This window comes from Labeo rohita, chromosome 7, assembly GCF_022985175.1.
Source record: "Labeo rohita strain BAU-BD-2019 chromosome 7, IGBB_LRoh.1.0, whole genome shotgun sequence".
NCBI classification, from domain to species: Eukaryota; Metazoa; Chordata; class Actinopteri; order Cypriniformes; family Cyprinidae; genus Labeo; species Labeo rohita.
In genome coordinates this window covers 28,195,228-28,211,940 of record NC_066875.1, presented here as the reverse complement: position 1 = coordinate 28,211,940, position 16,713 = coordinate 28,195,228, and the positions used below count along the sequence as shown (strand labels likewise).

At 36.5% G+C, this 16,713-nt stretch overlaps 1 protein-coding gene across 2 annotated transcripts; it reads left to right on the top strand.

The window, feature by feature from the left end:
- The first annotated feature begins 5,617 nt into the window (after positions 1 to 5,617).
- Positions 5,618 to 12,667, top strand: tppp3 (tubulin polymerization-promoting protein family member 3). Of its 2 annotated transcripts, XR_007828167.1 has the most exons (5): positions 5,618 to 5,913; positions 8,809 to 9,006; positions 9,222 to 9,375; positions 10,241 to 11,072; positions 11,191 to 12,667. XR_007828167.1 is itself a non-coding variant. In XM_051116166.1 (4 exons), the coding sequence occupies exons 2-4, from the start codon at positions 8,819 to 8,821 to the stop codon at positions 10,430 to 10,432; spliced, it is 534 nt and encodes a 177-aa protein (XP_050972123.1). In that variant the 5' UTR covers positions 5,618 to 5,913; positions 8,809 to 8,818; the 3' UTR covers positions 10,433 to 11,156. The 2 variants fall into 2 exon arrangements, 1 of the variants encoding a protein (XP_050972123.1); XM_051116166.1 differs by lacking the exon at positions 11,191 to 12,667 and having other exon boundaries at positions 10,241 to 11,156.
- The last annotated feature ends 4,046 nt before the right edge of the window (positions 12,668 to 16,713 follow it).

The window sequence follows — 16,713 nt, the reverse complement described above, 5'->3', positions numbered from 1 at the left end:
CACATGGACTATTTTATTGATGTCCTTGAATGTGATATTTGTACTGCTGTCTGGGTCATAAAGCTCTGAGATTTCATCAAAAATATCTTGATTTGTGTTCCTAAGATGAACGAAGGTCTTACGGGTTTGGAACGACATGAGGGTGAGTAATTAATTACAGAATTTTTATTTTCGGGTGAATATCCTTTTAAAAACCACCTCTGACTGGTCAGCTTTCATGTTTTTAATTTGTGTGTATAAAATGAATTTGCTGCATGATTAAATAATATGGGTGATTAAGAGGTGTTGAGAATGATAGGATATTTAGCTGAAACTTTGTGGTAAACGCATGTCATGCTCCATCTGATGCGTTGAAATGCTGTAGTGCAAGTGTTTAGTTTGTTTGACATGTTGTGTGTGCTGTAAATGTCACACTATGGCAGATACTAGACTGTTCGCTTTCTGCATGCCATTTTGCAGTGTGAAGTTTGATATCACAACAAAGTGTTTCCATGACAACTCGCATACACCTACTAAATGTGTCAATCATCAAAAGGTCAAAGAGATATACAGTGTGTCTCAGCTGCTAAATGTTTAACAGACATCACTCGACACTTTATTGAAACATAAAAGTTCGCTTAATAGGGCTATGAGTGCATGTCACACATCTGTAGGTTTGAAATCATTATTTTAACAGAAAGAAATAATCCAATCCAGTATGTTTCCATATTAAATGATAATGTCTATAACAGAATGTGTTCCTGAGGTTTTTTTTTTTTTTTACGTTTCAGGATGTGAATGATTTTCAGGGTAGCGTAGGATGGATTGGTGTTTATTGACTAGGCATTTAAAGCTCATGTTGTGGATGAGTTCTTGTTCTCAAAGATAAAATAGAAAAATAATGTATGCCATTTTTAATCTCATAAATGTGATGTGAATGCAGTGGCTTTGCACTTTCAAAGGGGGGTGCCACTAAAAAAAAACATCATCTAAATTACTGGTTCTCAGCCTTATTGACCCTCCCGTTTTCCTAAACACTATCTTGGATATGATATTTACTGCAATTATGATAAAGTTACTTGCTTTTATTAAAGGGATAGTTCACCCCAAAATGGAAATTCTGTCATAAATTACTCACCCTCGTGTCATTTCAGACCTGTAAGACCTTCGTAACACAAATTAAGATATTTCTGATGAACCTTTTGAAGAGCTTTCTGACCCTGCATAGACGGCAACGCAACTACTATGTTCAAGGCCTAGAAAGGTAGTAAGAATATAGTTAAAATAATCCATGTGACATCAGTGGTTCAACCATAATGTTATGAAGCTACTTTTTGTGTGCAAAGAAAACAAAAATAACGACTTTATTCAACAATTTCTTCTCTTCTGCAACTTTTAAAGTGTGCTGAGAGCCCACTGGTGGGCCAACTGAGAACTGTTCTAAATAACTACATATCTAGTCAATTTCTTCACTAGATGAAATGGGAGTTTTGTTTTTGAATACTGACTGGTGGTTTTCCTTCATGCAGGAGACGTTATAAAAAAGAAATAAAATTGAGACGCCTAAAAAGATATTCTCAGTTTTTGATGGCTTTGATCCTAGTTACATAAACACAATGTCTTGTTCACTTTCTGTTAAACACGAACCACACACCCAATGTATTGGCGTGGTATGTAGTTTTCCTTTCTCGTAGCAAGTCTCAATGCTGTTTCTGGTGGAGGCATCTGTAATATAATCTGGTGAAGTGAGTGATGAAAGATCATTTCATTAGATCGCTATTTGGAATGGCAACACTCCAAAGATTCTTTAGAGAGCTTCGTAAAGTCCACGCACACATAAACACTCAAAATATTTACATACCCACAATGTATTCGCTGAACCTAGGAAACAGTATACATGTGACCTAACTGGACTACCGAGAAGAGAATAAATGCTGTGCTGTTGAGCTGTGAAAGAACACAACCCTATAAAGTTCATAATTACAGCTTTAGATGCTATTCGGATTGTTACGATACTTCAACACGCAAAAAATGCCCAAAATAAACAAATAAATGATTAATACATTTTAAAATATGAATACAAAAATGTGTAATTTATTTTTAAATATTTATTTTATATTTTACCAAATGTTAAATTTACCAATATTATAATTGTTTTACATTTTTATTTATTTAAAAATAAATCTAGCATATTTGTTGTAATTATTGTATTATACTGCAGCCATGTGCATCAGCAATGACATGCCAGGTCTGTGAAAAGATGAATGGAAATGAAAATGAAAGAGCCTTTAAGCCAGGGGTGTTCAACCCTGTTCCTGGAGATCTACCTTCCTGCAGAGTTCAGCTTCAAACCCTGATCAAACACACCTGAACCAACTTATTAGGATCTAAAGGAGCACTTGATAATTACAAACAGGTGTGTTTGATCAAGGTTGGATCTAAACTCTGCAGGAAGGTAGATCTCCAGGAACAGGGTTGGGCACCCCTCCATTAAACAATCTTCTCTTTTGAAAAAAACTGAATTTAAAGCTTATCATAAAGTGAAACGGTAAATCTTTCAGCACCATGATTCGGCAATTGAACTATAAAGTGCTTTTTGTATGTGTAAGGAGTTGTTAAAGTCAACGTCTGGCAGACAGTTTTCAAAGGGCAATTTGATCAGTCTAATGTACCATAATAGAACTGGCAAGGCTAATGCTCAATCACAATTCTGTATATGTGAGCCTGAATTATTCAGCTCATTTAAACTCTTGTTATATGTTACCGGTGTAAAATTTACCATGCTCCAAATATTTGTCATGCATTTTGTTGATTGATGGCTAAAACATACTGTACTGGTACAAACTGTTTAAAAGGCTCAAATATATTTTAGTCCTGCTTTATGTTATAAAAAGTAATTTCAAATGGCAAAAAATGGTTTAAAACATAAATAAATACATACAAACAAAATTAAAAATACATTTTCCACTGAAATCAGGCTCTACTCAAAGACATTTGGCTCCAAGCTGTTGCTGAATCGTAATTCTGTTTTTTATATGTCCTGTTCATCGGACAACAAGAGGAAAGAGACAGACAGAGAGGGCAACCGTGGAAAATATTAACTCAGTGGATGAAGGAGAGGTGCCAAACAAGAAAAAGCAGAGAGAGCAGAGAAAGAAAATAAGCAAAAAAGACCTGTCTGGCCATCTTCCGAATGGATCTCTGTGAGATTCATCTGCACCTGAGACAAACATGGAAAGGATAATGAAGAGTCAGTTATTGTAAATTATCCCTGACAGGCTGATTATATCACTCTGAAGGGTTTATTTATTTAAGTAATAGCTGTACGATTGTACATTATTCCATTTATTACATGACAGTTTAAATAAATATTTTGACATAAAATACTGATTTGAATTTTAATTATTATATTATCTCAACCTGCTTAAAAAAACAAACAAAAACCAGCCTAAACTGGTTGACTGGTCTTAGCTGTATTAAGCTAGAAATATCTGGTTTTAGCTGGTCTCCCAGCTAAGAAAGTGGCCAAAACCCCCTAAAACCAGCCTGCTGACCAGTTAAAACCAGCCAAACAGCTTAGGCTTGTTTTAGCTGTTTTTTTTTTTTTTCAGCAAGGTAGTAAGAGACAGAACATGACAGTTTAACAATGAGCAATAGTAATCGTTAAAGCTGGCATGCAATAAAAATTCAACTATTTCCTAAATGCATGTTTGTGATTGTACTGTGAACAATTTATCAGTGCATACATTTCATTTTTCAGTTTTTAATTTTACTGGTGAAATGACTCTCTAATGATGCATGTCAGGTTTCTCCTAAGCCATGTTCAGACTGTCAGCCCAAATCCGATTTTTGTGCAAATCTGATTGCAATCCTATCGTACTTAAATAGTCTGAACGGCAACAAACTACATACAATCAGATTTTTGCAAATCCATTTCGAGCTACATTCATATGCTGTTTGGAATCCTATTTAAATCATATTCCTAGAAATCCTGACCGGACAGTACGTTGTCATGCCATATAAAACGTTAATATGTCAGATGTTTTTGTAGACAACATGCCGGTGGACTACTTTGCAGAAAGCTTGTGTTGTTGCAAAATGCAAGTATACTAGTATACACACCTCTAGGATATTCACACTGTGCATCGGAACTGTTAAAATTAGATTTGTGTGTCCTGTAGCCATAGCACTCTTTCTCTCAATATCTGCATTGGTTTCTTGGCAGTACCGTTGCATTGGTATGCATACGCTAAAAACAACAATAAAAATACAGCTTGCAATACAGATGTCGTCTTATAACATGACAACATGTTGTCATTGCGCTGGATTATTTTTTATGTGGCAGCGGCAGAAACGCAGGAAGCAATGTACGGATTTATTCCGTGCTGCCATCTCAGCGAGTTTCAAAACGCAAAGAGGTGAGGAGACTAGCAGTATATTGTAATTTTCTGTATATTATCAGTTTCTGTGAGGAAAACATAGGACGTGTTTACATTTTACCCCTGTTGAAAAGAACAGCATATGCTGGTTGGGTGTGTTTTGAAGCATGTCAGCTGGTTTGAGCTGGTTTAAGATGGTCCTTAGTTGGTCATGAGCTGGTTTAAGCTGCTCAGGTGCTGCAACTAGCTCCTGCTCAGGATGAGTTTAAACCAGTTCAAACATGCTTCAAAACCTACCTAACCAGCATATGGAACGTGGCATGAGAAAGTGAAAAATACTGCATTCACACCATGTCGTAATTACTGTCATTTTGAGATGACAGCACATGATGTTCTACTTAGAGCTGTTCACATCTTTGGACTTGGAATCGCACTATCAATGGCTAAACATAAAGCCTAAATGAATCTAAGGTGATTAGGTAGTACAAGTTGTAGATCTCAGAAAATTCCCAGTTCACCAATTGTAATTATGAGTTCTTTAAGGATGTGAATGCTTTTTACAAGTTGGTTTCTCATAATCACGGTAATGACAACATGGTGTGAACGCACGTAAAGCTACATTAAATGTGAGCGGTTTAGACTGGAATTGGTTTTTCAGAAATGGGATTTGAAAAGGATTTCAAAACACATATGAATGGAGCTTGTAGTTTTTTTTTTTTCTTTTTTTTTTTGCTGTTCACACATCCTAAAAATGATCGGATTCCAATCGTATATGCACAAAAATTGGATTTGGACTAACTATCTGAACAAGGCTTTAGTTCACTTAAACCCAGCCTCAACAATCAACTGAAAGCTTGCAACAATCAGTGAATAGAACAGAAAGTCTCCACCTTTATTTATATATCATTTTTACAAATGACAATGTTCCTGAATGTTCTTTAAATAGAGGTTTTGTCAGATTTGGCTTCAGCACTTCAAATCTGGTTCCAAAGTGTAGCTAAGTATGGACACTTACATGAGCATTCTCACACACGCATACTAACACATGCATCCAGTGCTGGATGAATCGCATTCCTCGCTCGCTTACACATTAACACCAATAAATGCGTAGCATTTACATACAAACACAACACAGCAAAACAGAAGATAAACACAAACCACAAATAAAACACAAATGCCCCACCCAGGATAGTGTTTAAACCCTTTCTGGCGTCTCTATGTTGCTATGCTAAAGTCTCCAGTTCACCCCGACTGATAAATGACCCTGGTCACTACAACTCCAGTAGGCTCTCTTTCTTTCTCTTTCTCATTCACACACACTCTCTCTCTCCCTCTCTCTCTTTTATTGCCATCCCTTGATGTTAAACAGGACGTCTCCATGGATACAGGAATAAACAGATGATAACAAGCCCTCAGCCTTTAAAGCCCATTTCAGAAGGGAGTAACAGAAGAGACAGAGAAAGAGAGAGAGAGCAGGACGGGACAGAAGCTGTGCAGACCTGGAAGCGTGTGTGCATGTGTGTGGATTGCCAGCAGCTGGAAGTCAGTAGCACAGGTAAGGGCGATTTCACTCATACTAATGTGACAGAATGTCTTCATATACAAATGCACTGTTGTATGCATACATGCACTCGTCTTATTGGTTATATGCATACACACATAACATCATAAAGACCCATAATACACCATGCATGAGCAGCTGCGGTTTGCATACTGAAACATGCAGTATATGAGTATTGCGGTGCAGAAGAGCGTGAATTCAGCGTGGAAATTGACATAACAAACACAAAATGGGGCGTTATTTCATGACATAAGATGACATATGCTACTGATTCTGCAAACAAGTTTAAAGTTCATTGCGCATTCATTGCTATGAGACACTAGTCATAAAAATATAGCACAAAAGGTAAAATGGGTAAAGAACATTTTACTTGCAAAAAATCTACAGTTTTCAATGGACAATAGTAACATGTTCTAACTGCAACATCTGAACTGTGACGAAGGGCCATCAAGTGCCAGAAGATGAAATCATGTTCACTTTGGATAATTACATCTGCCACTGACTAAAATGATTTAGACTGCAATTATACATAGGCTAAATATACTGCATGATGTTTCCCCAGCGGTAAATTGGCACATCAGGATCCTATTCATATTATGTTGAACAAAACACTGCCGACATCATCAGGTTAATTATAGGGTCGCTGCCTGTCTGATCAGAAAGTAAACACTCATTAAGTTGTCTTTAAAACATATGACTTTTCATGGTTTGTGATTATCATATATTAAATCTGTTATACTTCAGTATGAAATACAGAGTAAGTGTGAAGAAACACATTTTATGGGGAATACAGGTATCCCGCGGGCAGGACCACAGAGAAGGTTTAACTATAAAACTCTGGGACTGAAACAGATGATTATGATCTGATCATGAAGTCTTCAGGACATGCCTTTGTTATTTTGATGCGTCCACTGTTTGTTTGCGTGTTTTGTCTGGATGGGTGGGTACGTGTGTCTCTGTTTCCGTCTTTAATACAATGGTTTCCATGGACACTTCCACAAAGTCTTGTCCTGAGTGAGGGGATCTCTTGGGAGGTGAGCAGTGTGTGTTTATGTGGACGTTTGCCTTTGCATGCATGTTAGAAGGGTGAGGCTCACACTCACAATGATGTCTTTATTTATTTATTACTTATCTTTATTTTACATTTCCAAATATGAAAAACAAATTTCCATGATTTGATTGTTTTTACTGTATTTTTAAGTAATTAAATGCAGCCTTGGTGAGCATAAGAGACTGTTTGATGCAACACTTAAGTGATTGTGTTTGAGTTAAGAGCAGACTACAGATGGCTGAAGAAGTTAGAGTTGAAGCCAGGGCAAGCCCACCCACTGCTGCTGTATACTCATCGCTTCTATGAAGCCATCGGCTGCCAAACTTCTGACATCCATCTGAAACATTCCACAATAACTCCAAGGCACATCAGACCATCCCCACACCTACTCTCACCTCCATTAACAATGGCTGGACTGTGCAGACACACCAAGAAAGTCTAGAATCGGCCTCACTTCGAACTATCATGTTATCCAAACACATTTACAGAGCCATTAAGTTTTGAATTAATACAGCTGCAAGTGCATTCTTGTAATTTACATCGCTAAGGTCAACAATCCCATTTATATTTGTAATTTTATGCCTGCATATTAGCATTATTGGTAACACTTTAGAATAGGGAACACTTATTAACTATGACTTTTCCCTCAATAAACTCCTAATTTGCTGCTTATTAATAATTAGTAAGGTAGTTGTTAGGTTTAGGATTAGGGATGTAGAATAAGGTCATGTAGAATAATATGTGCTTAATTATTACTAATAAATGGCTAATACTCTAGTAATATGCATGCTAATAAGCAACTAGTTAAGAGACCGTAGCAAAATATTTGATTTATACTAATGTCTCTACTGTCCCCTTTCTCAATACAGTATTAATACGAAAGAAGGTATCACTGAAAAGCAGTAAAGTCTAGAATTCACTACTCAGTATTTGAAAATGGAGCAGATATTAAAACACTAGGCATCCTACACTTGGCGACTTTGTAGATTTTTAGGAAAGGCTGGGCATCATACACTTAACGACTGATATTTGCATACTATCAGATTTTAATGTTGTTCAAAATATTACTTTTCATAGTGACCGGGCACTGCATCACTATGACACATGTATGAGTTTGTATCTTAGCATTTGGAAGCTAAGCTGGCTGAGTTCTATTAACAGCACACCAAAAAAAGCAGAAATGCTAAGAAGGGAAAGAGACTGTCTGAAAACGTTTAGGAAATTCTAACATCAGTGTTTTTGTCTGTTGAGCAGCACTCCAACGTGAATAATTAGCAGTCTGCAGAGTGCTGATAATCACCTCATTAGCTCAGTCCTTACGGCCCTTAAATTTTACACCAGACTCTGTTGCTCCACACACACCAAATGTGTTACTTTTGGCTGGTTGTTTAATTGGTATTTTATTCATTCAGGCCTTTCAAAACGCAATGGAAAAGACTGACCTGCTGAAGAAGTTTGCCAAAACTCTACAACAAGAAGGCCATTCGTGAATATCTCAAAGCCAAAATCACAGGACAATTTAGATAACGCAGATAACTTGGATTAGTCAAAACTGCTAAATCATAGCATAAGGTGCTTTGTTGTCTACGTTCAGCCTTATCTGTACAGCCTGAGGCTGTAGACGTTATTTCTGTATGCTGTTTAATACACATCTGAGATTCCAATCAGACAATAATGCCATGTAGTCTACTACAGTGTTCTGTTTTCTCTTTCATCTTTTTGTCAAATTGAGGCTTGATCATCCCACTATTGCAGATGTCTTATTTGTTCAATGAATACAAGCTCTTTTTCTTGAGAAATTGCTCCATTAGGTCATAGTCTTCCTATTTGTTTGGCAGAATACCCAATATGGCAGAAAGCACAGAAATGGACGAGCTTCTGAGCACCTTTAAGAAGTTTGCTATTCATGGTGACACCAAAGCCACCGGAAAGGAGATGAATGGGAAAAACTGGGCTAAACTGTGCAAAGACTGCAAAGTTATTGACAGCAAGAATGTCACCGGCACTGATGTAGATATTGTCTTCACAAAAGTCAAGTAAGTTTTTTATATTTTTTTTGTTGTTGTTGTTCTTTTTGTTTAAATCTTAATATACTTTTGTTTTTTTAAACTGTGCATGCAAAACAAACCACATAAAATGTAAAAATATATAGATATTGTAAATATTAAAAATATTTTCACAGATTAAGTGTAAAAACTTAACTGCAATGTAACAGAGATATTGAAAATGCTATGTTTACTGTATTTTTTAGAGCAAAGACATCTCGGGTCATAACATATGAGGAGTTCCAGAAAGCTTTAGAAGAATTGGCCCCAAAGAGGTTTAAAAATCAAAGCAAAGATGAAGCACTGCAGTCTATGCATAAGCTAATTGAGGGCAAAGAACCCACCAACGTTGGTGTAACGGTAAGGCAACCATTTGAAAACAATAATTTGAGGTATTTTTGTACAAAAACTTGGAGTAAACGTGACTGTACTATCCAAAATGGTATCAAAATCAGTGCTGCCATTTCAAAACAACAGTGTTATACACTACCAATCAATAGTTTGGGGTCAGTAAGATGTTAAAAACAATAAAAAAATAAATAAATATATGGATGCATACATGCAAATACATGCAAGGATGCATTAAACTAATAAAAACTGATTGATCAGTAAACACATTTATAATGTTCCAGTTTTTTTTCACTGTGTCACATTTAACAAAAATACTAATCAGCATTGATGAATAGTAAGAATTTTTTTAGAGCATCAAATCAGCATATTAGAATGATTTCTGAAGGACCATGTGACACTGAAGACTGGAGTAATGACTTAGCCATCTGAAATAAATTACACTTTGAAATATAAAAAAAAAAACTGGATGTGTCAGATTAGTTAGACACTTAAAATGAACAGTGTTGGTGGACCTCCAGAAGCAAGATTGAGAAACTCTAATAAGGTACTACAACATCATTCCTCAGTCAGTTCAGCACTAGAGGGCAGTAACAAATCAAACAATAAATCAAACCTGGCAACTAGTTAAAAGTTGGATCTTAAAAATAGTTGCAGGAATATGTGATGTGTTTGTGTTGAAACAGCCTTGTGCAGATCATTTGGCCAAATAAAAATGTTATTTGGTTTGCTGAAGCTTGTTTTCTGAGTAACTTCTAATTCCATTTTTATTATATTTTTTCATAAATATATAATATATTGCTCTCCAGCTTTGACTGACATTGCTATAATTCAATCGTTTTACTCATTCCCTTATTTATTTGTTTATCCATTTTAGAAAGTGGCAAAAACTGGTGCAGTGGACCGGTTAACTGACACATCTAAATATACAGGCTCACACAAGGAGCGCTTTGATGAGAGTGGGAAAGGCAAAGGAAAAGGTGGGCGGGAGGAGATCGTGGAGCACACGGGCTACGTAGGAGCCTACAAGAACGCTGGGACTTACGATGAGAAGACGAAGGCCAAGTAAGGCCACACTGTCTCCAAAAAGCTCTAAGCTTCTTCTTCATCAGCACTTAGGTCTGGACCAAAGCCAAACTTGAACTTTGACCTGTAAAATCACACAGCCACTATGCAGTGTAACACAGGAAGTGTTGTAAATGTTTGTCTTCAAGGATAAAGAACATAGTATTACAGTCGGTTTTCGTTAGAAAGTTGACAGAAGGGTAAGAGAGGAACTGGTGAGGACTGTTCTCACTCCTTTCATTCAAACCAGCCCCTGCTGTATGTAGGATTTCAGGTGAAAATCTCAAAGAGCAAGCATAAAGACCGCTCCTCGGGTAGTGTATTTGTTTCAGTTTTTATGTTGCTGTAAAGATGCATCTGAACATCACAATGCCTCAGAGAGGGAGAAGCAAAAACACAGGAAGCCCTTTAAGAGATTGACTTCTTCCAACAGATGCTCTTCCATAATTGCTGTCATTAAATTCTAACAATATTGATTGCTACAACTTAAATGTCATTCTTCAAAGGGTAATGGTGAACCAGCTTTATGTGTGTATTAGCTACCCTTCTGTTATTATTTCCAAAAATTAATTGTCATATCTTTGTTTTAGTTAACTTACTGTGTTACCAAAACTGGAAACTGCCTTTGTATGAATCATTACTAAGTAAGTTTTGGTGTGTTTTATTTTAATTGTTGTTTTTGTATTTTGGTCTATTTTAAATAACAAATAAAATACATAAACAACTGACTTTTTTTTTTTTTTTTTTTTTTTTTTTTTGCAGTAACAGCAAACCCTGCCAAGGCACTAAAACAGACAACACAAAATATTGTGTTTGTGCACACTGTGAAAAAAAAAAAAGTTGTTTTAACTTAAAATAACGTGTTACCGTGCTGATTTAAATTTTTTAGTTTAGTCAAGTAAAATATTCCAGTTGCCACTTAAATTAACATTAAATAACTTAAAATTTTAAACTGACTAAACATTTTAAGTGTAATTACTATTAGGCTATGTATCACGACTTTAACTACTAGTTTCAAAATAAAGTTGAAATAGGTTATGGCTGCACATTCTACAGCATGCTTAAACACATGCATGCTTAATATACTAAGGATTTCAACTAGGAGTCCATGAATTGGTGAATCGGGGATGCTAAGCCAAGTAAAAAAAATTACATTGTCCTGGTTTTGTACCTTTTTTGCCTTGTTTAGCACTCTGCACATAAAATGAAATTCTTTGTACCTGCCTGTGCTTCCTCTCATAAACCTAACAAAAATGTGCCACTGCAACCATAGTAACCTCCAAAAACACAGTAGTTACTACAATTATACTGCCGTAAAACTGTGGTTAAAAACAACAACACACCAAATCCTTAATAACTGCCATATATTTAGCATTACACACAGTGTGTGCACAAAACACCGGTCCATATGTCCAAAGTCTCCCCTGAGGGACAGACAGGACGCCGACGCCGGTCCCCTCTGTTGCCACGGCAACTGCACCATACACAAACACAACAGCCCAGCCCGGGCCGGCACCTGGCTCCGGCAGCCTTTCCCTGCCCTCTGTGTGTTTGTAACCAAACACACTCGTTCATGGCAACGTTTGTTTGGTTCATCTCCTTGGAAGCGTTTAATCAAAAACATCTCGCTCTATTCCAGCTCGAGCCTTTGTTGCTCCTGTCACACGGTGATGAATGGCATCGCACAGCAGCGTCGCAATCGCCTTTAGTCAACTTATGCGCTCGCCGTGCGCTGTAATCAACCGGCTGATTAATTGCCTGTTAACATGAGTTGCAGAGCCCGACAGGCTTGACTGGCGCTGTTGATTTAATGTGCCGCACATGCAGACGGATGACTGCAGCGCGCTTGAGAAGGAACTCGAGTCCTACCGGCGCGCGCGGAGTGCCTCTAGGGGGAGGTACGAGACGCGATTATGTAATGTTAAAATCTACCTTTACACTATATAAAAAGCCATTTTAATGGCTGGTTACATGTTTTATTTCTCATTTATGGTCTGTATGCAATTTGAATACAGCTTTGTGCGTCTAATCACGCGCGTAGTCCAGGTTATTACGTCAGCTTTGTCTGGTTCTTGATTTGAAACCTAACGCTTGAGAACCATTAGATTAGATTTACTCTGGATATTAACAAATCAACCTAGTGGAACGATAAAAGACATACATTGCCGTTCAAAAGTTTGGGACCAGTAAGATTTTTAAATGCTTGTTTTTTCCCCTTATGTTTTTTTTTTTTTTTTTTTTCTAATTCTCATCAAGGCTGCATTTATTTGATTTAAAATCCAGAAGAAAATCTTGTCAAATGTTATGTCAATGTTAAATAGTTTTGTATGTGAATATATTTTAAAATGTAATTCATTCCTGTGGTGCAAAGCTGAATTTTCAGTATCAATGCTGTAGTCTTTAGTGTCACACGCATCCTTCAGAAAACATTCTAATATGCTGATTTATTATCAATGTGCTGTTATTAATATTTTGTAGGAACCTGTGCTACTTTTTTCAGGATTCTTTAATAAATAAAATGTTAAAAATAACGGCAATTATTTAAAATATAAATCTTTTGTAACAATATACACTACAATTAAAAAAAAATGTTGTCAGTAAATAATTATTCTTTCTCTTTTTTTTGAAAAAAAAAAAAACCAACAACTTTTATTTGTGTTAAACTGACAAAAAGCGATAGCAAAGACTTATATTGTTAGAATAAATGCTGTTCTTTTAAACTTTGTATTCATCAAAGAATTCTGAAAAAAAGAATTAAAAAAAAAATTAAGCAGCACAACCATTTCCAACATTGATAATAAAATAAATTAGCATAATAGAATGATTTCTGAAGGATCATGTGACACAGATGACGGGAGTAATGGCTGATGAAAATGTAGCTTTGCATCACGGGAATAAATTATATTTTAGAAAAAACGTGTATATATTGTAATGCAGCCTTGATGAGCATAAAAGAATTCTTTAAAAAACGTTTAAAAATCTTACTGATCCCAACCTCTTGAAAGGCAGCAATGAGTGCACTGTAAAGTAGGCTAACTTAAAGTTAACTTCCTTTAATTTTGGAACCCACCTGTTCGATGTGTCGCATGCTCATATCATTTTTGTCGGATTATATATTTTTATTTGTTTATGTATGTGGATACCCCTTCTAATTAACCTGTTTGTCTAATTCTTGTGAAAGCATGGAAAAAGCTAAATAATTGATGATTATATGATCTGTAAATAATATATGTGACAATCAGTAATTAACAGTTTGCTGAAATGATAATCTTATCATCTGATACTGGTGCTCTTGTCACATATTATTTTGAGGTTATATAACAATTAGCAAGTAGGCTAACAGTATGTTCAAATGATAATTACATGTTATTATGCTTGCTTGTATGCTATGCTTGTAGAGAAATATTAAAAGATAAACATGATCCAAACTGTGGTTACTGCAATAAGATAACTTTAAATTAATTCATGGGAATCCTGTATATATGAGAAGTTCCTGGATGAGACTCATTGTTGACTCGATGATACCACCTTGTGGAGCTTTGTAGAACATATAATATACATGCTTTTTCATGTATATATATATACAGGTCCTTTTCAAAAATTAGCATATTGTGATAAAGTTCATTATTTTCTGTAATGTACTGATAAACATTAGACTTTCATATATTTTAGATTCATTACACACAACTGAAGTAGTTTCAAGCCTTTTATTGTTTTAATATTGATGATTTTGGCATACAGCTCATGAAAACCCAAAATTCCTATCTCAAAAAATTAGCATATCATGACAAGGTTCTCTAAACGAGCTATTAACCTAATCATCTGAATCAACTAATTAACTCTAAACACCTGCAAAAGATTCCTGAGGCTTTTAAAAACTCCCAGCCTGGTTCATTACTCAAAACCGCAATCATGGGTAAGACTGCCGACCTGACTGCTGTCCAGAAGGCCATCATTGACACCCTCAAGCAAGAGGGTAAGACACAGAAAGAAATTTCTGAACGAATAGGCTGTTCCCAGAGTGCTGTATCAAGGCACCTCAGTGGGAAGTCTGTGGGAGGGAAAAAGTGTGGCAGAAAACGCTGCACAACGAGAAGAGGTGACCGGACCCTGAGGAAGATTGTGAGAAGGACCGATTCCAGACCTTAGGGGACCTGCGGAAGCAGTGGACTGAGTCTGGAGTAGAAACATCCAGAGCCACCGTGTACAGGCTTGTGCAGGAAATGGGCTACAGGTGCCGCATTCCCCAGGTCAAGCCACTTTTGAACCAGAAACAGCGGCAGATGCGCCTGACCTGGGCTACAGAGAAGCAGCACTGGACTGTTGCTCAGTGGTCCAAAGTACTTTTTTCGGATGAAAGCAAATTTTGCATGTCATTCGGAAATCAAGGTGCCAGAGTCTGGAGGCAGACTGGGGAGAGGGAAATGCCAAAATGCCTGAAGTCCAGTGTCAAGTACCCACAGTCAGTGATGGTCTGGGGTGCCATGTCAGCTGCGGTCAATGCAGCTAGCTATCAGGAGATTTTGGAGCACTTCATGCTTCCATCTGCTGAAAAGCTTTATGGAGATGAAGATTTCATTTTTCAGCACGACCTGGCACCTGCTCACAGTGCCAAAACCACTGGTAAATGGTTTACTGACCATGGTATTACTGTGCTCAATTGGCCTGCCAACTCTCCTGACCTGAACCCCATAGAGAATCTGTGGGATATTGTGAAGAGAAAGTTGAGAGACGCAAGACCCAACACTCTGGATGAGCATAAGGCCGCTATCGAAGCATCCTGGGCCTCCATAACACCTCAGCAGTGCCACAGGCTGATTGCCTCCATGCCACGCCGCATTGAAGCAGTCATTTCTGCAAAAGGATTCCCGACCAAGTATTGAGTGCATAACTGAACATAATTATTTGAAGGTTGACTTTTTTTGTATTAAAAACACTTTTCTTTTATTGGTCGGATGAAATATGCTAATTTTTTGAGATAGGAATTTTGGGTTTTCATGAGCTGTATGCCAAAATCATCAATATTAAAACAATAAAAGGCTTGAAACTACTTCAGTTGTGTGTAATGAATCTAAAATATATGACAGTCTAATGTTTATCAGTACATTACAGAAAATAATGAACTTTATCACAATATGCTAATTTTTTGAAAAGGACCTGTATATATATATATATATATATGTATATATATATATATATATTTTTTTTTTTTCATTTAACATGGTATACAGCTTTGCTAACGTTCAAGTTCTTTCAAAAAGTTTTACTGACCACAAACTTTTGAATGGCAAAGAATATAGTTCTAAGACACTACATATGGATGTAAAAAGTGCATAAATATGTGTGCATGTAGCCTAAGTATGAACAAAGACTATAGAATATATAATAACAGCTTTATAGAGACTTTGGTATGAATAAAAGTACCAATATGCTCCAAACACAATAATAAAAGATTTTGCCATACAACAGATTATAGTATTGTTGCTAACACTATGATTTTTGACTCATTAAGTGCACACTTTAACTTATTGGTGTTTGGCTCCAAGAAGTATCTCTGTGACTACAAGCATATTGCTGTTTTTTAATACACTGTTAGTGATTTCTGTAAATTACACAGTATTTAACTGTAATATGAACTGTACTTTACTGTAGAACAGATATACAGGTTGTTACTGTATATATTAAAGTTGCATTATGGGAAATATCCTCTTGGCGCCATCTTTTACTGTAAATCCAAATACAGTAAAAAAAATGAGCGCGAAATCTGACCAATGACAGAAAGGCTTTTTTTTTTCCTCTGGGAGAGAAGAAAAGGAAGACGCACACACAAGAACCTTCGCAGCTGCCATCAAATGTATGTACAGTATTCCTGCTTTTTAATTATATATTTAACGTCAGTGTATTTTTGGGTTATTCTTCGGTTTAATTAAAAAGAAAATAATAATAAAAGTGCTGTCTCTTCACGAGGCGCAGTCACACTTTACAGGGCATGTCGATGGTAGAGAGCTTTGTGGCGGATAACGTAACTCGATTTAGATTGAGGAGAAGGTGCTGTGCAAAACAAATATCTTCCTTCTTTTCTTTCCTTTTTTTGTAGGAAGTTCCACCGTCAAAGTGTGAACATTAACAGGCCTCTGTCTTGGTTTTGACCACGTTGATAGCAGGTGAGTTATGAAATTGTTGACCAAGAATCCGGGCTTTTAAAGGTTTAAAGCTGGTTTAAAGATGTGCTGTGGTTTTTAATCGCTATGAAATCGCTTGGTGCTTACGTTACCTATTAACCCC